We start from the raw sequence: 25,758 nt of genomic DNA, 5'->3' as shown, positions 1-25,758 counted from the left end.
AAATATGTCCCGGGAAGGTATTTTGAAGCAACTACCTCCACTCCTCCTCCCTCTAGAGGGCCTTGACCTTTGATGGCCTTTAAAAATATGTTTGTTATAAAAGTGAAACCTTGCAAAATAGATCTTCTGCTTAATTGAAGTACAACAAAATTGTTTTCAGCTTCTTAACTTTGCTCAATTCCATTTTATAAGGTTTTAAAGATATGCAAATACATTTCCTAAATTTTGAAGAAAAAAAAAATTGATATGAATGGCTCAAAATTCTACTCAAATAGCAGGAATTGCATTTTCAGAACTAAAGGCTGAGAAAAAGCAACTAGTAACTGAAAATTAAGGTAAAATGTTGTTTTGTCAAAATTTCAATAGGTATAGACCTGTCATGTAGGCAAATTTCAGGGCCCTCTAGAGGGAGAAAGAGTGGAGGTGGGTACTTTAAAATACCTTCCCGAGACATACTTTAGCCTGTAGACCCATCCCTGAAAGTTTCATTTTCTTAACCTTAACCCTTTCCGAGATAGCGAGAAGTCAATTAACTAGAATTTTACCAAGGGAGACTGCTGCCCCCTCAACCCAGCTCTATTTAACTCTAATCCCAACTCTAATTAGGGCAATAGGAGAAAAATATTTATTTTATTTTTATTACAATGCTTTGAGAATGAAAGGAATGATTTGTTCACATTTACTTTGAATCAGTGAAATTTTCAGTTCAAATGCTTTGAAAGACAATCGGTAAATAGACTTACAATTGCCAACGGATTATATTTTTTGCTTTTTATTTGTTAGTCTATATTATGCTGAATGAGATTTTCAATGCTATTCATGGTTGCCATCACAAATAGCTACTGAAGTCAGGTTTAAAGGTGCTTGTGCGTTATCTTTTGTAAGGGTATTTTTAGGGAAGTGGGAACTTCATGGGAGGGAGTAAATAGTGAAGCTATAGAGAGTGGTACGGGGGAGGAATGTGTGTTGCTGATTCAGGTTGCAGCATTGACCTCAGGTTCCTTGGTGTGTCGGTGAATAAAAATCGGTGTCAATTTAAATTGTTACTGTGTGCGTATTATGTTCTTGTTTTTTATCTAAGCTTGAAAGATAGCGCTGCCATCTTTATTTTAAGGCGAAAAATTCAATTTATTTATAGTTTATGGGCATTGTTATTATGGAGCATAGTTGCTGTAGTAAAATAATATGGATGATTCGGTCATAAAAGCAAAATTTAATGTTCCATATATCAAGCTGCACGTTCGAATTACATGTTCTTGACAACTCAGCCAGATATTGAGATTGATCTATTGTTTATATAAGGTCAAGTATTTGGATTTAAAAGGGATTCTTTTTTTTAATATAGACAAATATATATAACTTTATACAAACTAAGATCTTTTATTTTTAATCCAATATAAAAAGGCTTTTTTTTTAAATAGTCTTAATCCGAAATTTTGGTGCCTATTTTTTTGCTAATTTTGTTGCTTTTTTTTCTGATGATATTTTTCAGGCAACCAAGCATCCATATTACCTTCACGTCGGAAAGGAAATTCTTTGGAGTTTAGAGCAATATGCCAAATGCAATTGTGGCTATTGCACAGTCCATAATATTATTGACAGAACTCTTGAAGATAGAATGGAGAGTTTCTTTCTCAGTGAGACTTGTAAATACTTGTATCTTGTAAGTATAATTTCACCCTTCATAATAGGGAAAAGATTTGCAGAAAGCAACCGACTAAAAAAAATGAAGCATCAATCATAAGCATAATCCTCCTCCGAGACCTATCTCTCCTTGGGCCAGTTAAACTCAACCTTTATCAGTTTTGTAAGCTTACTTTCGAGGAACAAATTTTAATTACTTGGCTCGTTAAATTTAACTTCTTTAACTTGACTTGTTTTTAAATTCTATACACTATGGTAACCTATCATTTAAATGATAAGATTTATAAATAAAACATTCAGCAACAAACTTCAAATCCCCCTCCCCCTCCCACAAGGCTCTTTGGTCAGGAATACAGGGAGAAAAACAAACAAATCAGTCAGCCGCCTTCACTGACTACGTGCCGGAAAAACTAACCAGTACACAATTCCAACTTGGACCAGAGACATCAACAATATGTAGATAACTTCGAAGACCACACTGCCTTTCCATGACGAAAATAAAACAGTTCAAAATAGGGATGAAACCTTTTTATTGACAGTTCAATAAAAAGCATATATGGATATATCTTTCAACCATATGTGGGCGCTAAAAAAAATAGAAAAAAGACTAAATAAATAAACGAGAGATCAAAAGTGTTTTGCAATCCTTTTAAAGACACTAAAGGAATGAAACTTTCTATCCAACTTTGGAAAAGAATTCTAGGCACGAAAAGTGTTCGAGCCAAGAAGTGAGAAGGCTGAAATCTGATTTGACTGATGGACTGAAAGGAATCCGAATATTATCATAATTACGAAGAAAGTATTTAGAATGGTCAGAGACAAGAGGTGGTCTAAAATCGTTGTGCTGTGTGATTATAACTAAGTTTAGTAAAAAAAAAGTAAATGTTGCCTTTTTTCAATCTCTTTTAACCTAATTCTCTCTTTTCAACCGGAGGCCGAGTTTGTTGGATACTTCTTGTATAGCTAGATCCAATTAGGAAGTGATTGCAGAAGGAAAAAGCCCCCGTCACTAGATCTAAAATAAATAAAAGGATCAGGATAACTATTAAAGAGAGCTATATCCCAAAAATGATTTTGCTCTTAATATTTAACGTGGTAGTATTTTTAGCGTGGTAGTAGTAGGATCCAATTGGATCTAAAATCCAATTTAAGTAAACTTACTGTTTAAGTCGGACTTTGAGTCTCCTGATTACATTCTCCTGTTGATCCTCTCCCTTAGAGCACCACAAAAAACAGTTCTTGGCAGTAATTTTAGAACTGTGGAAAATTTCAAAGATTGTAAACGATGTTTGTGTGGTAAGCCAAACTTACCACTGAACCTTATTAGGAATATGCTCCGCTGTTTGTTTCTTTGGGACTTAGAATCCGTGTTATAGATTTGGAACGGTGTTAATTAAAATTGAAGGTTATATAACATTGCCTCGGCTATGTATAACAAAAAAAAACCTAAATGATAGTTCGGAGATGGATATTTTCGTGATTCTGGTGAATGCTGTATTAAAGACGTTATATCTAGCAAAGTTTAAATGAAAAAAATCGAATGATTGGAATCGATCTTTTTGCTTCACAAATAGCTATGGTGCAACATAGAATGATCTTTGTTTCAGTGAGTAAATCAGGAGAGAGAAAAAAGGAAAATTTTACTTGCTTCATTTTTATCTAGCTGATGAAATGCATTGGTTTTAAAGGTCGTTCCAGAGTTTTAGGTGTCAGTATTCGCACTGCAATCATGAACAGGCAGATACGTCGGATTTATTTCTTCTCCTTTTTTTGTGGGGGGGGGGGGGGGAGGTAGAAAAGGAAGATCAGTTTTGTAAAATATGGGGAAATATCTTGATGTACGAAAAAAAAATTAAACAAAAATATAAACAACAACTAAGGCAATTTTCAGCCAATGAGAGAACCACTTTTGCTATTGTCTTTTTGCTTTTTCATCTTTTTCGTTCTTCATTTTTTCCATACGAAGTCCCTTCGTTGTCAAACACCTTTGGTCCTCCGTTTTATCAATTATGATCAAGCTTTCGATTCTGTTGATAGAAGAGCGTTAACAAAGGTCTTATCCTTATATGGTATACCAGAAAAATACATTAAAGTGATTAGCGCTATGTACGAGAATAATACTGCTGCGGTTAAGGTAGGAAATGAGGTTAGTAACTGGTTTTGTATTAAATCAGGAGTTAAGCAGGGTTTTGTTCTATCCCCGTTTATATTGTTTATCATGTGATCTTGGATACGTTTATCATGTGATCTTGGAACCCATAAATGTCGTCATATTAAAAAAAAAAAAAATCAAGTCTTCCCCTTGTATAGAAGCACACAGTTTTAACGGGGATCAGAGATTTGTTTTGGCAACAGGAGAATCTGAGGCTTCATGAAAAATCACGTTTCTCAGGATTTCACCAACATAGAAAGATTCACGTCAATATTGAGAAATAATAATGAAACGGTGGGAAGTTTTGTAGGAAATTGGCCAAAAAAGAACAGCAGACTAATGTTTATTCCCTCATATCTTTCAAAAACATACCTAATGGCCAAATGGCTTTCAGAATATGTTTCTTGACGTAATTTTTCAGTTTCATGTTGCTGTTTTCAATTTTAAGTTTTTATTAGTTGCGTAATTGTGCTTTTTCCACATATTTTGCTTTACTACAGGATAAATTCCAAAGTTCAGTCAATCTTAGCATTTCTACTTTTTCATTAATAAGTCTAATGTAAAGTTTCACAAAATTCTGATTTAGAAAACTGGTCCGATTTCTAAGGAGGTCTTCGATATTTCAAAGAATACCCTCTCTTCCCCATCTGAGCTGGTGTGACTATAATCCTATGTTGATTTGTGTAAATATTCTAGTTATTCGACGAGAATCACGCATTAAACCATAATGCAGAAAAGTTTATTTTTACAACGGAAGGACATGTGATACCAGTGATGGACCTACCTCCAGTTGTGCCTTTGCCTCAAATTCTTGCAATGCTTCCTCTGGACTCTAACGACACAAAAACACCAACTCAGGTAATTATCTTAAAGTAGCTGAAAAAGGTCGACGACAGTGATGCGTAAAATTGGCTTTTATAATATGTTAATTTAAAAGGCGATGCTTTTTCATGAGAATTAAGGAGTACATTCAAAGCCTAAAACAAGCATAAATTTTGTATAAATAGCAGTTCAATATTGAAAATCCCTTTTTTTATAATGAAGCACAAAAAATATCTTGATATTGCGGTCACAATCACATTGACCATCTTCAGAAGATAGACCGCAATTTACTATGCAGATAAACTGTTTTTCTGCTAAAGACGGACACTCTGTATGTGGCCGAAATATCAAGATATTTTTTTGCCTTGCACTATCAAATATAAGGATTTCCCTTATTGAACTGTTATTTATACATCATGGAAAGGCAGTATTGTCTTCGAAAATACCTAAGAGCGTAAATTTACTTCCATGTAAGATGTTAGACTTACAACGACTAGAATTTACTACGAATAAGAAATAAAACCTAAAGTCAACAGAAATTGCGTTGAACAATAACAGCAAACTTAAAACAAACATAAGCTGTCACAAATAAGCCTGCTATTAGTCCCCCCCCCTCCCAACTGGCGTCCTTGGCAAATTATTTCTTCACTGAAAGCTAAATGCTAGCTCTAATGGAAATTTTATTTAGCCTTTCCTTTATTATTTATTTGAAAGGAATGTATTTAAAAGGAAGAAAATAGTGATAAAAAAAATATATTTTATATTGGATTAATAAAACTGAATAGAGTAGAATATGTCTTTAATGAACTAAAGTAGATGGTAGCACAATTTCTTTGCAATAAAATAAAGCATAGTGATAAAACAAAAACATGGATAATACAAACGAAAATCAAAACGATAATGAAGTAGAATGTCCAACAGGTATAATTGACTGACAAGATAAGTCAAGAAAATGATGTAGAAAATGAAATGTTGAAGTGCTTCATGAAGCAAGAAACAAATGAACTAAGATACCTGTCAGTTTTTACAGTTGGTTAGTGAGTCAGGTCGCGTTTCAAAGCCCGACGCTTACTCTGTCTGTTGGCATGAATAATTTATAGTTTCACTCTTTTGGATCTCTCTACGGATTCGGGGCAAGCTATTTTAATTCAGAGGTAATATTCAGTTGATAAGGGTTCCTCTCTATCGTTCTTAAATTTAGTTTAATTAGAGTAGAATAATGAGTAGAAAAACTTATTCATTAAAAAATTTAATTTGCTTGAGTAGAATAATGAGGTCCGCGTGTAATTCTAATCGCTTTAGGCTGAGGATTAGAACTTTTAATGTATTACTGAATTTACTTTTTTTCAGTGTCATTACCCAGAGAAATTGAAGCATAGAAGTCTGCCTTTAGAAGCTGAAAGCTTTGTACAATTATTTAAAGCCTTAAATGTTGATGTTTAAACTGCTGTTTTAAATTTCGGGGAAAAATCTATTTTTATAAATTTTAATGTATTTTAAAAGCATACTTGTGTTGCTTATATTACGTAATAAATAAGATCATCTGTTCGTTTAATCGTAAGCTGCTCAGTGCGAATATCAACAGCTGTAGCTGTTTATTATTAGTCAACCACATAACTTGTTGGAAATTTGGTTGTAGTTTCGGCCAAATGGCACTGGCAACTATAAGAGTGAGAACTGGCGCTTGCGTCAAGAAGAAACATCAGCACCATCTATTATTTGGTTATTTTTTCCCTTTTAATTTGGGTGGGGGCTATCCTCACCTACTACATATTTGTCTCTCCGGTGCTTTAAAATATAGAGGAGGATAAAAAAAATCAGAATGCTAACACCAGTAGACCTACCATCTTAAAGTCAACTAGCCTCGTCACCATGCCAAAGTTTTTCAAAGCTTAACCTTGGTCTTCTTTGTGCAAGCTGAATTTTAAGATAATTCTTGCAAATTTTGAGAAAAGTACTAATTATCACTTATGGGAAATTCTAACTTTTATCCTATAACGTTTCGAATCAGTATACCTGATCCGCCTTCTCTGATCTGCCATCGTCTTTTCTAAAAACCATCGATATAACCTCGTATTATGGATAAATTTGGGAATAGATTAGAATGCTGCCATTGTCTTTTAGATTCTTAGAAGATTAACATAGCAACATCGGAATTTAACAATTTCACTTCAATTACCTCAGACAGTATGATGTTGGTATTGGCATTTGCCCTCACAACTCAGCTAATCGTTGAACTCACTACTTTCTTCTTATTTTCAATAATTTTAGACACCTTCCCTCCCTTTAGTATCGCCCTACAGATTTTACCACCCTTGCACCAGCACTTCGCTCAGCATCGTGCCTTCTATTACTTGCCCTTGTTCAGTCTGTAGTAAAACAGTGGAGGTGAAAAAAGAGGACAAATGAGTGCTATCCATCCAAAAAAGTTATTTTCCTTATTGTCCAAGCCGGGGACTGTAAGTCTCCTATACAAGGTTTTTGGTCATGACGATTATAACTGTGTATTATTTGTTTCGATCCGACGTCATTTTTAGGGGTTTATAACTATTTTACGAAATCTCTATAAATTTGTTTCCGAAGTATTATTTTACAATTAAGACTAATCGAGATAATAGTAACCAGTCCTAAATCAGCTACAAATGACAATTTTTTCTCACAAGCAATTTTTTATTAAAATGCGTTTTTAACTTTTGATCACTAAGGGCCATGGTTCGTTCTTTACTAGGGTGCAGCTACCGCTGCAACCATGATGAGACCGAAAATCGTTAGAAAACTTTATAGTGGGATCTTTGCTCTCCGGGAGTGTAAAATTGAGAAAACGATTATACATAAATTCTTCATCTACGCAGTTGTACAATAAAAAAACGTAAAGGAATATGTCTTTCAACAACTACTCTGCATGTGTCTCGTGATCGACAATAGAAAAAATCCTCTTTCATTTTGGGTTTCATGGGCATCACATTTTGAAATCAGAGTGTTTTCCACTTTCATCTTCAAAAGTAATTAAAGAAAGCGAACGCCTGGGCTAATAACAAGACATAGAATCAACAATAATCTACTTCTAATAACCTACTCCCATCTGCTACTGAAAACAAGTTGATACAATTTGTTTTTTAACACATAAATGCATGTATTTTTGCGATCTTTTTGCATCACATGCAAAACTGGATTCAACTCCTCCGTTCGGAATGTCAATTAATATGCTTTCTTAATCTCTCCATTTAACGTCGCTTCCATTATCTTTATCTTGCTTCTGTCGTTTCAACTAAGTTTCTTTCTGATTTAAAGATAACCGACAACTATTTGTTTTAATATATGCTAGCAAATGGACTAGTAGATGTGACGGTATACTACCAAGAAAAAAAAATCGACAAAAAAAATATCATTCTTCCATTCCAGAGTATCCTACCCCAACAGGAAACCTTTTTCGGTTGTAAGATTACACCGCTACAATAAAAACGCATGTCATTCAGTTTCCAATCAATGACAGCACAGCGGATTGATGGTGTTCTTGGAGATACAGTCGATTGCGGGGTAGGGGGAATCTAGGGGGTATACGCCATGCCCCCTAAAATTGCTACCACTGACGTTTTATAAGTGAAAATCGACACGACCAGTTCCACCATCATGTCCTAACTAATCATAAATTGAGCCTGATGAGCTTATGACCAATCTTTCTGTACGATTTTTGATGGTAGTAATGGCTGTAGTATTAAATTGGGTGTGGTAAAAATAACTATGAGATGTAAACGGCGAAGTTTATAATGTCAAGTTGACAAAATGCAGCAAGTATCCCCAAGACGTAATGATTTCCATAAAACAACCTGCACCTTTTCTTTTTCTATTTTTGTTAATCCCATTAGTAAGAAAATGCTCCTAAACTGGGATATTTATTTTTAGCCGGACAACTCGGGAAATTTCTTGTTTTTTCTGTATCTATGAGCAGATGTTTTCTATCAGCAACTTGGAAATAAGTAAAATAGAAGTACAGTCCAATCGCAATTAAGATACACTTACGACAATGAAAACGCTATAAACTTATCTGTTCATCTCCATGAAAGCACAAACTGTGGAAGCAAAAGCACTGATTTGAATACGAATTACCAATAAACTTCTGCTTATTGTTGGTTAGACGAAATTCCAGATGTTGGATCTGTTTGAGTATTCTTGTTTCAGTTTTTATTTTGTGAGGTCCACTGATTGTGAGGGCTAGTTTAATAGGACCAATATCGGTGTACCTGCAATACAACTTCCTTTTCTTTTGACTTCAGGGAATGAAGCTTGAATCACCAAACTATTTAGATATATTTCAATAATTTGCAAGATATTCCCGATACTTTCATCTCGAATAATTTCAGATTACTGATTTACATTTTTATAATTCAAATAATTAATTATGTATGTTTGCTTTAAAACCTAAGCAGTAAAGCATGGATCAAACCCCAGTTTTTTATACGTTGTGGCGATCCTGTCAACGCCATAGATCCTTATAGTGAGAGAAAAGCAACCCTAAGCGGTAAATTTTATCAATTTTAGTAAACATTGAACACAATAGGCATGAACCTCTGGAGGGAGAAGAGACGGCTTCATCCCATGCCCCTTTTGTCCCCCTTCAGAGAACGAGTCTTGTGCACTTACCTGAATGTCATGTCTTTTTTTGTACGTCAGTTGAGCGATAGTCATACCCGTGACTACGAAAAGAAATATAATGAAAAAAAAAGTTAAAGCACAATTCTTGTTATTGAAAGACAACTATAAAATAGTAACTCCTTTTAAATTAATAGTTCGAAACAATAACAAATGATTTAAGATATAATGCAGTTTTTATCTTTTTGCTTTCCCTGAGCTTTAGCCTGCTTTGCCAAAGCAATGGCATTATTTGGTACAAAACCCTTTGGCGTCCGGCACATCGTAAAATTACTATATAGAGTCTCTTCGTCCGTGCTTGAACTTGAACAGGTGGAGCAATCACTATCCGAGTCTCCCCCTTCACCATCCAAATCTCGCGAGCGTCTTGCGCAAACTTTTTTGGATCTTGAAGGTGGTGTAACATTATGCTCAAAACGTACACTGCGTTCGCCTGGTTTACCACGCTTGCTAGAACTAAGACTGGATTTCTTTGGCATTGCTATAGAGGTATTAGAAAGAGAAGCACTAAGATTGGTAGCGGATGTATTTTGAACAATACTAGAAGTACTAGTTTCACTTTGTGCAGTTTGTAGGAGGAACTTGCCTAATTCTTCTGGCTTTATTCCGGCAGCAGTTGCAGTAGCTACTGCAATTTGAACGATTTTTTCTAAGGTTTCTTTATTCACTCTCTGTCCACTAGCTGGGCCCAAGCCTTGAAGAATACTGTCTAATCCATTCTCTTGTATTATTCTTTCAACTGTATACTCTAAGTTCGATATGTTAGGGCTCTGTGAATCGCTGGGATCGACACTACTTGAATTTGCCAGAGGCTTCTCATCAAACGAACAGTTAATACTTGGTGGACTTGTAAGAGTATCATCTTTTTCTGAGTTCTTATTCCAGGATTCGCCATTCGTTGGCACCCTTTGCTCAGTCTCAGTATCTGTTTTTGTTGCTTGCACTGGGTTACGGACTTTTCTGGGACTTTCCACATCACTTTTCTTTTTTCTCGGACTATCAAACGAAAGATCCCTAGAACTTGATTTGGAAGCAGAATAGTCTGCTCGCTTAATATCAACTTGCTGAGCAACATCAGGTAAACTTGGTGTTCTAATATCCCCAACTGGAATTTCATACACTGGTTTTTCTGCTTTTGAATCAACTCTAGCTTCAATTTTTCTTCTCGTGTTGGGAGATAACTCAAGGGCACGACGACCCATTTTTGGGGAGCGTATTTCATTTACAATACTTAAAGGCACAGGTGGAAGTCCCACTGTAAAATAGTCTCCCTGCTCCTTAATTTTTTTAGGTTGAGATAGAGAAGCTGGAGGTACATATAGATCTTCTATGGGGTCATTCACTCGTTTGTCCAACGTTAGCTGTTTCACATTAACACTTAAATCATCACTGGGATGCAATAAACTACTACTGGGTGGATGTGGTAAAGTTCCAAACTCGCTGATGGACGTGGTCATGATGTCACTACTCACGTCAAATAAGCGACCACTAAAACGGGACGAGGTCAGAGAAGTTGACATGTCACTTGGCTCTGTAGGACTTTCGTCTTGGTGATCTGAAATGAAAACAAAAATAGTACAATCACTATTTTTCGCCAAAATTTTACAAAACAAACTCTACTAACTTTCATACCGTACTTAATAGTGCATTTGTAAAATAAAAAAAAATCGTCAATCTGGAAAGCCTATTTCCCTGTGAGATTGGTATGAAGAGCCTCCCCCGTACCCAAAAATCGAAAACTATGACACAATAATGTATTTGCGTAAAATACACAAATACAATTTTTCAACTGTGCTAATTAGCTAAAGGATGTAAGCGAAAAAAAAACATAATTTTGTTCACAAAGGATATCATCAAACGCCATGCATCGTATTTTGTCATCTTCGCGAGAGGGCTCATTCGAACGGACATTAAAAGTTCTAGTGCCCTTTTTAAGTGACCAAAAATTGGAGGGCAACTAGGCCCCCTCCCTCGCTCATTTTTCCCCAAAGTCACCGGATCAAAATTTTGAGATTTCCACTTTGTTCAGCATAATCGAAATATCTAATAACTCTGTCTTTGAGTACAATTTAGTCCCCCACAGTCCCCGGGGGAAGGGCTGTAAGTTATGAACGTTGCAAATTGTTTAAATATAGTCTTGGCTATTAGTAAGTATATAGACGTTTTCAGGGGGATTTTTTCTGGTGGAGGGGGTCTGGGGGATTGGGTTACGTGGGAGGATCTTTCCATAGAGGAATTTTTCATGGAGTAAGATAATTTCTATGAAGGGGCCGCTGGATACCCCAGCATTATTTAAAGAAGATCTAAAATTAAATTAAATAAAACAAGTTTTTCAACTAAAAGTAAAGAATAACATTAAAACTTAAAACGAACAGAAATCATTGCATATATGAGGAAGTTCGCTATCTCTTCAATACCCTGATCTTTACGCTAAAGTTCGAATTTTGTAAAATAATGGCTGATATAAGCAATAACTTGTTTGTGTTATTTTACGGCCAATCTTAGCATTTAATTTTACCTTAAGCAGCTTCATAACTATGATTTGTATGTGATAATAAACCAAAGATATTGTATGTATTCGGCTTTTGATTGTTATTAAATAACAAGAAAAAAACAAGTTTCTTCCCACTGAAAGTAAAGAGTAACATTGAAACTTAAAACAAACATAAATTATTACGTATATCTTTTAAAGATCTTTTCTTTCATTCATTTCAGTCATTTGAACATTGCTCAACTTGTGACTATCATTTTCATAAAAATAGTTTTGATCCCTTTGGCCGATTTGTTACTATGCCTTACAAAATTAGTTCCGCAAATATCGCTAATTTAAGCTACGTCGGAGAATCTTTCCAAGGAGAAATTTCTCGTGGAGGAAGGGAACTTTCCATGGAGGGGAGCTGGATTTACGGATATTTTGTTGTTGTTGTTGTTGTTGACTTTTGTTGTTGTATTACTTAAAAAGCGATGAGCAATTAAATAAAAAACTAGTTTTTTCACCTGAAAGTAAGAAACAACATTAAAACTTGTAACGAACAGAAAATATTGCGTATATGAGATGGGTTGCCTCTCCTCAATAGCTCCCTCTTATGCCAAAGTTTCTTTTTGAACTTTTAGAAAAGGTTATTATTCTAATTAGCCTTTGTGATTCGGGAGTCATTCTTAAACAACTGAAACAAAAATAAAACTTGGTCATTATAAGGTTATTATTAGTTTTAAAAAAGTAAAACTATTATGCAAATTTTGTTTGAATTATTCATGTACGGTTAGCCAAAATCAAAGCCTGCATTAATTTAAAAACGTTCAGGAATTAAATAAAAAGAAATTTAACTGGAATTAAGGAGCGACATTAACACTTAAAACGAACAGAAATTAATCCGTATATGAAAGGCGCTGTCTCCTCCTGACGCCTCGCTCTTTACCCTAAAGTTTTTTATTGTTTCATAAAGTAGAGTTGTAAGAATGAGTCAAACTTTAGCGTAAAGAGTGGGGCGTTGAGCTGGGGACAGTCCCTTTCGTATACGGAATAACTTCTGTTTGTTTAAAAATTTTATGTCGCTCCTTACTTTCAGTTAAAAAAAACTTGTTTTTTAAGTAAATCTAAGGAATAGCTATACGTGTTAGAGGCTATCTACCAGAACAGTTCTTTTATCAGGCTCTTGGGAATGATTTTGGTACTACGTTTAAACTTTTTCATTCATGAATCTTCAGAGGGATTATTTGGGTCTGGTGACAATTAACTGTGCGCTCAATAAAGGAAAAAAAGAAAGCTTTTAGCTCCATTTAATAAATCTTTATATGTATTCAATAGCTAGGTAATCCTTCGGACGACTGATCAATAGAAGAGTCAAAAAGTCACCAGACGATGATTATTCGTTGTTAACGGATTATAATTTGCCTATGCATCCTTTAAACCAGTGATTCTCAAACTGTGGTACGCGTACCCCCAAGGGGTACGCAAAATTTGGGGTATGCAAATTTTTTTTAGGGGATACGCGGCTGGCAAACAAAAAACAATCCTTATACTCAAGGACTGGCAATTTCATTTATATTTTAGCTATAGTCCACTTAGTACCAGTAAATGAGAAGGGGTACATAAAATGTTTTTTAGGTAAAAAGGGGTACAGCATCTAAGTAAGATTGAGAACCACTGCTCTAAGCTACGTTCAGCGTGGAGAATGGGAGGAAATAACAAAAAAGCCTAGAAGAATTGCATTTGAATACGTATATTCAACTTACATTTACGGTCCCGCCCATTTCTTTTTCGGGGGGGGGGGGGGGGGCTGGGTACGAAAATCTGTTTGTGGTTGGTGCCACTGATTACTATAACTACTATCGTTATTGCGATCTTTATTGTTCTTTTCTTATAGTTTACCGATATAGTTGTGCAGCTCATAACGATCAAATACCCAATAAAACATTAAAGTTTACTCATCAATGGATAGATAGATAGATAAATATAGATATCTATTGCAACAAAAGCCGTTTTGGGCCATGGCAAAAAATAAAAATAAAATTTGAGACGAAATGAAAGCAGATGATAATAACACACATAACAAAACATGGTATATAAAAATAACCATGAAAAAAACGTAACAGTTGCAAAACAAAAACAAAAATAATAAACCACATAATACTAAAAACCTAACTCACATAATTATACAAAATTTTGGACATATGATAGATGGGTACTAAATCCCTTAAACCCACATGGACCATGGCTACAAAAAGAAAAAAATAAAACACCTCAAGCACATCCCCCCCCCCCTTTAAAAAATCTCTCTATATGGGTTATTCTCAAATTAATTTATTTTAAAACGTTTTCTATTGTCCCCTAATATTTTGATCCCATTACTGAGACCAACCTCTCACTTAACCCAAAACTACTAGAAAATAATTCTTTTCTTAAATCCTGTAATTCAGGACAAAGAGTCATGAAGCAAAACATGTCCTCACTCTTATCTCCCAGCATGGGGCATGAGTAAGGATCATCTATTACCCTCCCTTAACATCAACCAATTAAATGTTGACGTTCAGATTAGTCTCTTGTTTATATTAGTTTAAAGACTTTTGATTTTTTAATATGAATGGAAAGCATGTTCAATTTTAAAAGAATTCAAATTCTTTGAGTTTTCAATTTTTACATTTAAAAATTTTCACTTTTGCTTCATTTTTTCAAGCAAAATCTTCAATTTAAAGCTATTTACACTTTGAATTCGTAATTCAAAAATACTGAGCTTAAAGTTGAAATTTAAATTAGAAAAAAAATACAACTAAATCTTTTATTCGGAATATTTTCTTATTCTGATTTTTCTTTTAACCGTACGTATATTTTTGAGAAAAAAACTGCTTAATCTTTTGTTATCAATTTCACTGAGATACGGCTTTTCTGCTATGAAATAAGGTCAATTGGCTTCTGCCTTCTTTTAAGATGTAGAATCTGACAAAAGAAAAGGTCCATGCACCGAAAATTAGAACCGTAAGGTCGGCCTCGAGATACTGTCGTTTCAAATTATGGCTTTAAATAAAAAAGAAAACAAATAGTTACTCCTGGATGATCTCTGGCGCATATGGAATCAAATAATATTTCGTCAGAAAATATTTAACCGAAAAGTCCTCTTCTTCGTCGGCCCTGTGGCTTCTGGGATAAAACCCAGGACCCGTAATGTCAAGTGGAAATCAATCCACTGTGATATTACAGGTCAAGTTAAGGCTTTGCAGCTGATGAAAATAAACTGTGACTACTAATTTTTGTAATTTGTATACAATGCTTCCGGTTTGCCTTGCCACTTTGATGTTTATCCTCTGAAATAACTCCTGCTAAACTGAGTAGACACATTGACATTTTTGGACTCGAAATAGACACTAGCACAAACAAGATATTGAAAAAAAAAACAGGTGACTGTTGCAAAACTCGTTTGTTATTTTGTTCTATACAGCTGAAATCTTACTCTTAAAATAAATGAAACTTACAATATTCTACGATCATTGGCTCTGATATAACTGCCAAAAACCATTTCCAAGTTGTTCTCAAAAGGATTTATCTTCTGATCCTCCCTCTGCAATAGCTTAGTAATTTTTTTTTCCAAATGTGAAAGTGGCAGATGGGAACGTCGCGTTTCAGCGATAATATAAACATGCATTTGTCATCAACTGTCTCGAGAAAAATTACGAAATTTCGTGTCTTTGCATCGGATGGATTTCAAACCTCCGATGTAAGGTTCATGAATATGCTCAATTTGCTGGCGTAGTTTTCATCCAGATCATCCCCGTTTTTAAGCATTTTCCCCCTATTTCTGTAAAATTATGCCAATTTTCTTATGATATTAACTTTAAATGGGCACATGTAAACTGTATGAATTTTATATGTTCCAAATATGAATTTGGGCAAAACTCATAGATTCTAGGGGTCAGTATCGCCATTTTGAATTCTTTGATTCCATAGCACTAGTAAATCTTGAATATAGTATAGCAGTTTGGAATTGTTTAAGGCTTCATGTTTATGGAAGTATATTAATTCTTAAACGGGTAATTTGTGTTTTCTTTTTAATTCAATAGACATTAAGGCTGATGGTGAATATAAAGCTGCTTCAGGAACATGGATTACATCATTGCGTCAAAATGTTAATAGGAGGTAATATAGACTGACGTAATATACACGAAAAGCTACATATCAAATTAACTAACCAGGTTTTCGCCGTACAAGGGGCCTGACACGTGGACTCTTTCTTGGACTACGCATAAGAGGCCCACCTCTGGTAGGTGAATTTAAGGTGCTATCCGTGGGTGTTGGTGGTTCACCTTTACTGCATCCGATTGAACAGAATATGAGACCACGCCTAGGTAAGAAAGGGCGCCCCAGCAGAGAGTTTCGACAAGTGCTACAACAGAAACAGGTTTCAGTCGCGTGCCAGTGTTGTCCATCATGAGTCATTTGACCTAAAAGAAAGATGAAGATAAATATGCCATCTCGCTCAAGACCAAAGGGCGCATCTTGGAGTTTTTTTTGTTTTTTTTTTTTTTTTCTTGAAAAAAAAACATATTACTTTACTCCTCTAGTTCGCATTTTGCGGACGTATATAAATACGTCCGGCGTATGTAGTGCCAGGGAAGGAGGACTTGTCCGTTCCCTTCATAAGTGCTAAAAGTACCTAGGTATACTTCATATGTGTTTGAGCAAAATTTTTCTCAAAAACTGCCAGATATAAGTTTGTGTACAATAACCTAAATGAAGCCACATTATTGAGTAACACACTGTAAAGACACAAATCGCCTAAAATTTCAAAAGGTAAAATTAATTTCCTTTCTAAGTTTAAAAAAATATATGTGTACATTTTGCTTTAGAAACAGTCAAGAGAATGACTAGAGCACAGAGTATGTATCTCAAAATATGCACCAGATTAGAAAACGCCTCTGTATAAGGGTCAATTTGTTTGTCGTATTGAGTATGGGAAGGGGGGATTGCTTCTAATAATCAATAATAGGATTAACAAACAATTGACTTTCTTATATTGTTAAGATATTCGAATAAAAATAAGAAAATTGTACAAGAAGAGACTTAATTTTTAAAGTATTTTCCAGTTAAGTACCAAAGTAATCTACATCAATTTGGATTGTCACTCCATACAGTAGTGTACCTAATCTGATTTTGCATGTTACGCACATCTCTGCTAACATAGACTGATAATAACAGTTTAATGTCATTCACATCTCGATGTGTCTTTGATCTGTGTCATTTTTCAAGCGCGTGTGATTATTTTCTAGTAGTATAATTGGGCATGTCACGCATAGGCATATACAAAAATTTTGAAGGGGGTTGGGATTCGAAAGAGGGGGATGGGAAGTTGTAAAAAAAAGGCAAATGATAGGAAGACGTGGGAAAAAAATCCATAGTTTGGGTGCTTTTAAAAACGACATTGATATGGAAATACTGACAAAATTCCTTTATATTGGCACCCACTTCAAGTTCTAACCCTACCCATATTTCAGTTACGCCTATTCTTGACTGCTGAAATAACTCAGAATTGCAATTATAATATTTTTGCGTTTTAAATATTCAAATGAGACGCACAGCCAAAGTAATTACGCGTATTGATGATGGTGAAAGCGTTGAAAACATGTGAATATACGAAGCATCTTCTTTTAGTCAATTCGCCCGAAGTAGAGCGTTTCTGTAAATCATACAAAGAGTTCTATCAATGCTAGCGTCAACACCAACATATTCAATTGATAAGTTTTTATTCGAAAGATATATAATTTAAGTATTAAAATAAAACATAAAAAACACTTATTTCGAAATGCACTAAAAAGTATTCTCCCCCCTCCCTACCCAGAAAAAAAAATCAATAACTAAAATAAAAGCGTGGGACGAAATTTTAATATTTTAAGATAGTGAGAAAACGATTTTTTTTTTTTTTTAGTGGCATTTGGAAATAAAAGCATTAAATCTTTTTTTAATGCGTTAATTTTGCTCTTTAGTAAAACTTCTAGACAGGAGAGTAAATCGTCTCATACAATCCATCCGAATGATTGTCATACATGCGACAATCTGTTCGTACAACAATGCAAAAGTGAACCAAAAAATACCACAAAAAAATGCCACAGTTAGCGATACTGAATGGATTCATGATTAATTCTAACAAATTTTGCCTTTAAAAGTTAAGCAAAACGTTTATGTACATTACTTACAACGTGCTAAAATCAAAATGCATAGTTTATTAACAGCTTTGTCTCAAAAAAGGAGTTTGTGTATGCATGCTTATACTAAAATCCAAAATGTGCAACAACATTAACTGTAAGACCTGCTCAGAAGCCAATTTGATTAAGCCTACTTTTATATTTCTTTAGATTATTATGCCAAAGCAACTGTTAAGTGTCTGACTTTTCACCTCTTAACAGGGTTGCCACTTTGGTCAGTTCCTAAAGTTTTACAATTGCCCAGATTTGCGTGCTACACAACGATTTTAAGTGCTTTAATAAAGAATTGACTGTAACTCTGTAATAGTGCTAAAATAGTGAAAAAATAGCACTTTTGTGTTATTTTAGGACTACTTTAGAAACCTTGAGCACGTGCTACACTGCTACACACAAGGAAGTAGTACTAAAATAGCACTTTTTTGCTACAGGTGACAACCATGCGTCTCAAAGGATATCCTAAAAATGACTAGGATTAGTAACCAGACATAATAAAAATATTCTGAATATTGAACATTCACTATTCTTTGTTTTAGAAGTCAATTTCACTTAGGCCGTATCGAATTGTACTTATAGTTATGTTCCCGGTGCAATCTTTGATGCGGCAAGTTTTTTTCGGTAGTTCTGCAGTTTAAAAACAGAATTTGGCTATCACTCAATAGCTGAGAGTCAGCTATATATGTCTACAAAAACTACAGTTTTTAAATCTGCTTTGCATTTCTGTTTTTCAATTGAAAAGCGATGAAAACTAGTTGAAAATCATTGCAATGGGGAAAATTCTCCAATCTCAAAAGCAAGTTTAGATTATTAAAAAAAAATCTTGACTGTCTTAGTTAGCATTAAAAAAATTATAATTCTGGCTCGATGAATGGATAGATCTGAAGCTAATGGATTCATAAGCATGTTGTTCTTTTCGTGCAAGTCACGACTGTAGGCTTGTTGCGAAATCACTTATTTCGTATGAAACATAAACCGTAAGCACGTTTTGCACGTTCAAGCACTCAAAACCATAAAAAAAAATACCCAAGAATTCTGGATATTCATGCGATGATATGATTGATACGCTAATATCAAAATTAAACCAGAAAGGGTTTTTTTTTCGTCATTGGTTTTATGGTTTTAACTAATTTAGCTCCAGGCTGGGTAAAATGTTGAGCTTACAGAATATGATTAGTCTGGGTGAGCGTAAAACGGAGGCCTTAATTCAGTTTTACCTTGATCAACTCCAATAGATTCCCCGCAGCTGTCGCAGTATTCTGAGAACATTGAATCGAAACAATCTAAACAGAATGGCTTGGAATCTCTCATTATGTATCTTTGGCCACCAAGAACGATCTTACATTCACCACAAGCAAAATGTCGCATGTGCCACGCTTTTCCCTCGGCTTCGGTGCATTCATCAGCAAGGATTAACTGAAATAAGGTTCTTTATTAGAAAAGTCGCGTGATGAAATTAATTGTTAAGGTTAGTTCTCATTGAGCCACAATAATTTTCATATTTAACAAGCATAATTTTCATCTTTAATTTAATCTTGGATTCAGTGCTTACGTACAACTAATTATTTGAAATTCCTTTTTTTTACCAAAATAATTTCGAATATATTTTTGGAAATTGTACCCGATAATGTTATAAAAATACCCCAACTTTGATATGGACCGAATGGTTCAGTATCAGTACATTGCAGTTTACCAAACACCTTTCTCCACTCTACTAAAAACATGAACCTAATTTGTTACGGGGCAACTGCCTCCCTGATTATTCAATGTGGGGAGGGAGGCTATAAACCTCCAATTTAGGGTTTTTGGCTACAACAAAACAATGAATTTAATTTATTTTAATTGGATACGTGTTTGAGGGGTTTCAGAATCTTTTCGAAATTCTCAAAACTTTCCCCTCGGACTTACAAGTTATTTTTCCGTTGATTTGAAACGAATTATCTTTTAATAGTGCCCCTCCTTAGGCACAAATTATTAGCCCCCCCCCCAAAAAAAAACCCTCACTGTGTAAATTGAAAAACACATTTGATAAATTGTAAAACACGCTGGTGCGCTGGATTCAGGATCCTTTGTCTGAGAGGACGCGGGTTCGAATCCCAGTATACCCAATTGTTCAGTTTGGAACGGGGGTCAGTGGCGTGACTCTGTAAGCTTAGCCAGAGTCGACCCAGCTCTAAATGGGTACTTGGAGGAATCTGGGGAAGGTAAACAAGAAGGGTATGCGAAAGCACAGGATGGTTGGCCCCCAAACCCCCATTGCACTTCCTGGCTGAAGGGCCAAGAAACGGAGATCAGCACCATCGGTAGGGACTGTAAAGTCTAATGCCGTATCCTTTACCTTTTTACCTTACAGGCTTCAGCCGCCCATTGCCTTACGCACACGTCAAATTAATTAAAGTGACGTTATCAATTGTAAGTTAGATTTCAAAATAGATGCGTTTATTTTTTTGCTGCTTTTAATAAGACAAAAGAAAAGAAATATTTAGTGTCCGAACAGATTAAATAGTTCGATGGGCTTTTGTTTAGTTTCATTAAGTATATTAAATTTAAAAAAAAACGAGTTTTGTTAACTGGAAGTAAGAAGCGATATTAAAACTTAGAACGAACAGAAATTATTCCGTATATGAAAGGGGTTCTCCCCTCCGCAACGCCCCGCTCTTTACGCTAAAGGTTGACACTTTGTCACGACTCTACTTTTTAAAACAATAAAAAAAACTTTAGCATGAAGAGCGAGACGTTGCGGAGGGGAGAACCCATTTTCATACACGGAATAATTTCTGTTCGTTTTAAGGTTTAATGTCGCTCCTTACTTGCATTTAAAAAAACTTGCTTTTTATTTAATTTTTGAACGTTTTTGAATTAATGCATGTTTTGATTTTGGCTCACCGCACATGAATAATTAAAACGAAATTTGCATATTTTTTTTCTAAATGGCTTTCTCATAGTTTTGATCTGACGATTTTAATAAAAAAGAAGGGTGGGAGAGGAGGCCTACTTGCCCTCCAATTTTTGGTTGCTTAAAAATGCAACTACATTTTTTATACGAAAATTTTTTTTAGTAATAAACATAGATACCTTACGAATTAACTTATTTAACGAACTTCTATATTTGTCTATTTTTATTACGTATATGAGGGGGTTTGTGCCCTCATCAATACTTCGCTCTTTACACTAAAGCTAGAATTTTACCCCAAGTCTATAAGAATGACCCCTGAATCACAAAGGCCGAAGAACAAATAGTTGAAATTACTAAAAAATACTTTACCGTAAAGAGCAAGGTATTGTGGAGGAGACGAATTCCCTTATATACGTATTATTTTATGTTCGTTTTAAGTTTTAACGCTACTCATTACTTCCCTGTGAGATTTTTTTTTATTTTCTCATTGTTTTTTAAATAATACTAGAAAATCCTACTCCTCATCGAAATTTATCGAAATTATCTTCCCTCATAACAAATTCCTCCCTGGAAAGATCCTCCCATAATAACTCCCTCTCCCAGACCCCCCCCCCCCACCCCAACGCGAAAAAGTTCCCCTGAAAACGTTTGTACACTTCATAATAACCATTATTATATGTAAACATTGGTCAAAGTTTGTAACTTGCAGCCCCTCCCCCGGGGACTGTGGGGGAATAAGTCGTCCCCAAAGACATAGTTATTAGGTTTTCGACTAAAGTAAACAGAATGGCTATCTCACAATTTTAATCCGGTGACTGGGAAAAAATATGCGTGAGAGGGGGCCTAGGTGCCCTCCAATTTTTGGGGTCACTTATAAAGGGCAATAGAACTTTTAATTCCCGTTAGAATCAGCCCTCTTGCGACATTCTAGGACCATTGGGTCGATAGGATCATCCCTGAGGAAAAAAAAAACGAATGAACACACCCGTGATCTGACTTCTGGCAAAAAATACAAAATTCCACATTTTTTGTAGATAGGAACTTGAAACTTCTACAGTATGGTTCTTTAATCTGCTGAACTTGATGGTGGGATTTTTTTCAGATTCTATGACTTTTAGGGGGTGATTCCCCCTATTTTCTAAAGTAAAGCAGATTTTCTCAGGCTCGTAACTTTTGATGGGTAAGATTAAATTTGATGAAACTTATATATTTAAAATCAGTATTAAAATGCGATTCTTTTGATGTAACTATTGGTATCAAAACTCCATTTTTTAGAGTTTTGGTTACTATTGAGCCGGGTCGCTCCTTGCTGCAGTTCGTTACCACGAACTGTTTGAAAAAACATAGTCCCTAATTTACAGTCTGTAGTAAGACAATGCTAAAATATAACCTGTTCCTGCGTCTAATTAACGAGACTAAGAAGGAAATTATTAAAGCTATCAAAATATTATTTAGAATACAAGATAATGTTATATTTAAACGCAAGTCAACTTTAGAGATGCATTAAAAAGGACTTAATAAATTTTTAAGATGCAAATTAAAAATAATTTATTAATATGCAAATATACTATAAATAATATTCCAAATGTCAGATAAACTTTTTATTGTAAAAACTAATTAGAGTAAGGCAAACAAATTTGTAGTTCCTTACTATAAATTTATTATTATGCTTGCTGCTATTTATTCTGTTTGTTATCCTTTGAAACAATTACACCTGCAGCAGAAAAGTACGCAGTATTTTGTTTTGGGGGAGGGAAGGGGCAACTTGAAAGATATGAGAATAGAGAATCTAGATAAAAAAAAAAGGTATAAGAAATGATAACACAAATTGTAAATTCCCCAAGATCTCGGAGAAGCACCGGCTCGAAGGCATCCCCCCTTAATTAATTAACTGGACGGCCGTATCCAGGATTTTTGTTTGAAGGGAGGGGGTTAAAAAACTTAAAAATGCATAAGAAATGTTTTTATGTATTTTATTAGGTTTTTACGAGTCAAACAAACATTTCAGGGGAGAGGTTCAAACCCCTTAACCTCCTGTCCCCTCGATACGGCCTTGCTTACCTGTTCTTCGGCAGTAAAAAGAAAACAAAGATTAGGATTGGTTTTTAATTTTGTAAAATGGTGGTAGAGTATAATGCGTAGATTGTCTTGTAGTTTAATTCAGAAACTAGTTTTAATCTTACAATACAGTAATGTTTGACAAAATATAGTGCTGCTACCGAAATATAAATTATCAAATAAAGATAAAAAATCTAGTTTCCATGGTTAATTTTCGGATTTTGGAATAATTTTCATATACGACATCTTTACAAGGAAAAATAATAAGAAAGCCAGGGCTGTATCCATGATTTTTTTTCTCGGGGGGGGGGTACGTACAAAGGGATTTTGGTACCTACATATTATACCGCCAACACTCAAGCGCTTCATTAAGTAGAATTTAAGTAGAACCGGTTTTTATGACAAGCTATGAAGTTCATTTAGTTTGCGATCTGTAGCTTATTGATAGAGAATAGTGGCTGACCATGGATGTTAAAATGAAAATTTCGGATTTGCCAAAGACTGAAAAAGAGGCAAATAGATTTTTCCAGGATAAGGGGTTGTTGCCCACAACAAAACAGTGCGCCAATGGACACAACATGACTTTCTACTCTTCGGTAAAATGCCTCTTTGGAGATGTACAACTAGGGTATATCTGAAACAAGCCGGTTTACGTGTCAGTGCGTGGTTTGCTCACAGTAGAATGCCATTTGTCACTGCAATTCGTTTCATTATTTGTGGCATGTGGCAGTGAGGTCAGAAGGCAGATATCCTGTAAACGTGATTCTTAATTATATCTGGGCGGCCTGCATTCTATAAGTTTATTCCTTTGTTACCATAATTTTGTTAACAAAGTATTCTATTTTCATCATATTTTGTGATGTTTTATTAGGATTGAGTGTCAGAGAAATAATTTTTACTTAAATGAAGCACTTGAGTGTTGGCGGTACAATACATAATTACCGGATTTTTTTTGTGTGTGTGGGGGGGGGTACAAAAAATTAAAAACACATCAAAATTTTTGTATTATCTCTTTTCTTACGTTTTTATGAGTTGGATAAACGTTTCCGGGGGGGGGGGGGTCAAACCCCCTACACACCCCTGGATACGGCCTTGAAGAAAGCTCACGCAAAAGTTGCTATGAAATTTGTGATTTGGACTGTAATTTTTACTGTCACTAAAATCATTCAACACTAAAATAAAACTCGTCATGGCTTCAAACGATAATTTTACTAGAAGAGTCACAAAGGCTATCACCACCACCACTACTCGATCAAATAAATTCAAAGTGCATATCAGAACGGAACGCTTATCATATTCTACTGATTGTGACGTCCTGTTGAGAAAATCTTTTTATCCTTGCTGCCATTCATTTGTTAATTCAAGATCTAAAAGGTAGCTGTTTTTAGTCTTCTTTGAATGATTCTTTTCATAATATATCTATTTGAAAAACAATGAACCGACAAATCAAGTTTTCAAATTTCAATATAAGAAGCACAAATAGGCTGCTTTATTTCTAGTCCTTTCCAATTTCACGGTATGCTGGCTTCATCCGCCGTTATAAGAAATGGGTGATATCTTATCTATTTATTATCAAAATAAAGGATATTTAGCCGCATCTTTTAAAGAACCAAGTATATCAGAGGCGGCAATGGCTACGGTACATTTTTATACCTTTAGCACATGAAAGAAAAAACTTTATATAACTGGTAAGTGTTCATAACAACTACCCAATCGTCCAAGGTTATACAACGAGTCACTGAAGCCAATATTTCTCTCAGTACTTTTTACGGCCACACCGAGAGACACATATGGCTCAAGAATCGCGTTAAAACTATCAGATAAACTTTGCGAGGGAATTAACAATTTTTGTTTGGAGAAGGCGACAAAAGATTTTTTCTGATCCTGAAAAATGAGTAGGCTACACGCAATCTTTTTTTTCTTTTTATTTGTTTTAACAAGCAGGCTTTTTGGCTAGTTTATTGATATTCGACATTACCATCCAGAAAGCATTTAAATTTCATTTTTTAAATTTTCTCCAGATTTTAACGTCGAAGTGCTTGATTGCTCCTTAACTTTCGATGGTACTCAAATAAAGAGTACTCCGAAGTCCGAGGCATAGGTATGTTTTTCACCGCCTGGGCTAAAGTCAGTTTTTGTTCCTCTCCCCTTTAACAACATCAGTAGGTTTATCTTTCAAAATTAAACAAAAAAAACAAGTTTTTTTAAATGAAAGTAAGGAGCGACATTAAAACTTAAAACGAACAGAAATTACTCCGTATATGAAAGGGGCTTTTCGTCCTCAACGCCTAGCTCTTTAAGCTAAAGTTTGACTCTTTCTCTTAACTCGACTTCTTAAAAATTTTAAACACTTTAGCGTAAAGAGCGAGGCGTTGAGGACGAAAAGCCCCTTTCATATACGGAGTAATTTCTGTTCGTTTTAAGTTTTAATGTCGCTCCTTACTTTCATTTAAAAAAAACTTGTTTTTTTTTGTTTAATTTTGAAAGATAAACATACTGATGTTGTTAAAGGGGAGAGGAACAAAAACTGACTTTAGCCCAGGCGGTGAAAAATATACCTATGCCTCGGACTTCGGAGTACTCTTTATTTGAGTACCATTTCTGTTCGTTTTAAGTTTTAATGTCGCTCCTTATTTTCATTTAAAAAAAACTTGTTTTTTTTGTTTAATTTCTGGACGTTTTTAAATTAATGCATTTTTTTTATCTTGGCTCTCCGCGCATAAATAATTAAAACGAAATTTGCATATTATTTTTTTTGGACTAAATGAGTTTTTCATAGTTATAATTGGAAGATTTCGAGAAAAAAGGAGCGAGAGAGGAGGCCTAGTTGCCCTCCAATTTTTTGATT

At 34.8% G+C, this 25,758-nt stretch overlaps 2 protein-coding genes across 5 annotated transcripts in view; one reads left to right on the top strand and one right to left on the bottom strand.

Annotated features, from left to right (window-relative positions):
* Positions 1 to 25,758, top strand: part of LOC136034773 (ER degradation-enhancing alpha-mannosidase-like protein 1) — a 200,626-nt gene that overhangs the window by 77,325 nt on the left and 97,543 nt on the right. For 2 of the 4 annotated variants that reach the window (XM_065716185.1, XM_065716182.1), the window contains 3 exons: positions 1,493 to 1,663; positions 4,493 to 4,654; positions 5,969 to 6,173. In XM_065716185.1, the coding sequence (XP_065572257.1) occupies positions 1,493 to 1,663; positions 4,493 to 4,654; positions 5,969 to 6,061 (426 nt within the window). In that variant the 3' untranslated portion in view covers positions 6,062 to 6,173. Of the gene's footprint in view, positions 1 to 1,492; positions 1,664 to 4,492; positions 4,655 to 5,968; positions 6,174 to 25,758 lie in introns of those variants that run through there. The other 2 variants (XM_065716184.1, XM_065716183.1) reach the window with 2 other exon arrangements.
* The window catches only part of LOC136034772 (uncharacterized), a 109,547-nt gene continuing 93,131 nt past the window's right edge, over positions 9,343 to 25,758 (bottom strand). The window contains exons 4-6 of the mRNA XM_065716181.1: positions 19,174 to 19,372; positions 15,953 to 16,204; positions 9,343 to 10,823 (exon numbers count right to left, since the gene is read on the bottom strand). Of these exons, the coding sequence (XP_065572253.1) occupies positions 9,427 to 10,823; positions 15,953 to 16,204; positions 19,174 to 19,372 (1,848 nt within the window). The 3' untranslated portion in view covers positions 9,343 to 9,426. The remainder of the gene's footprint in view (positions 10,824 to 15,952; positions 16,205 to 19,173; positions 19,373 to 25,758) is intronic.

This window comes from Artemia franciscana, chromosome 13 (assembly GCF_032884065.1).
Source record: "Artemia franciscana chromosome 13, ASM3288406v1, whole genome shotgun sequence".
Classification (NCBI taxonomy): domain Eukaryota; kingdom Metazoa; phylum Arthropoda; class Branchiopoda; order Anostraca; family Artemiidae; genus Artemia; species Artemia franciscana.
This window is presented reverse-complemented; position numbering and strand designations above follow the sequence as displayed.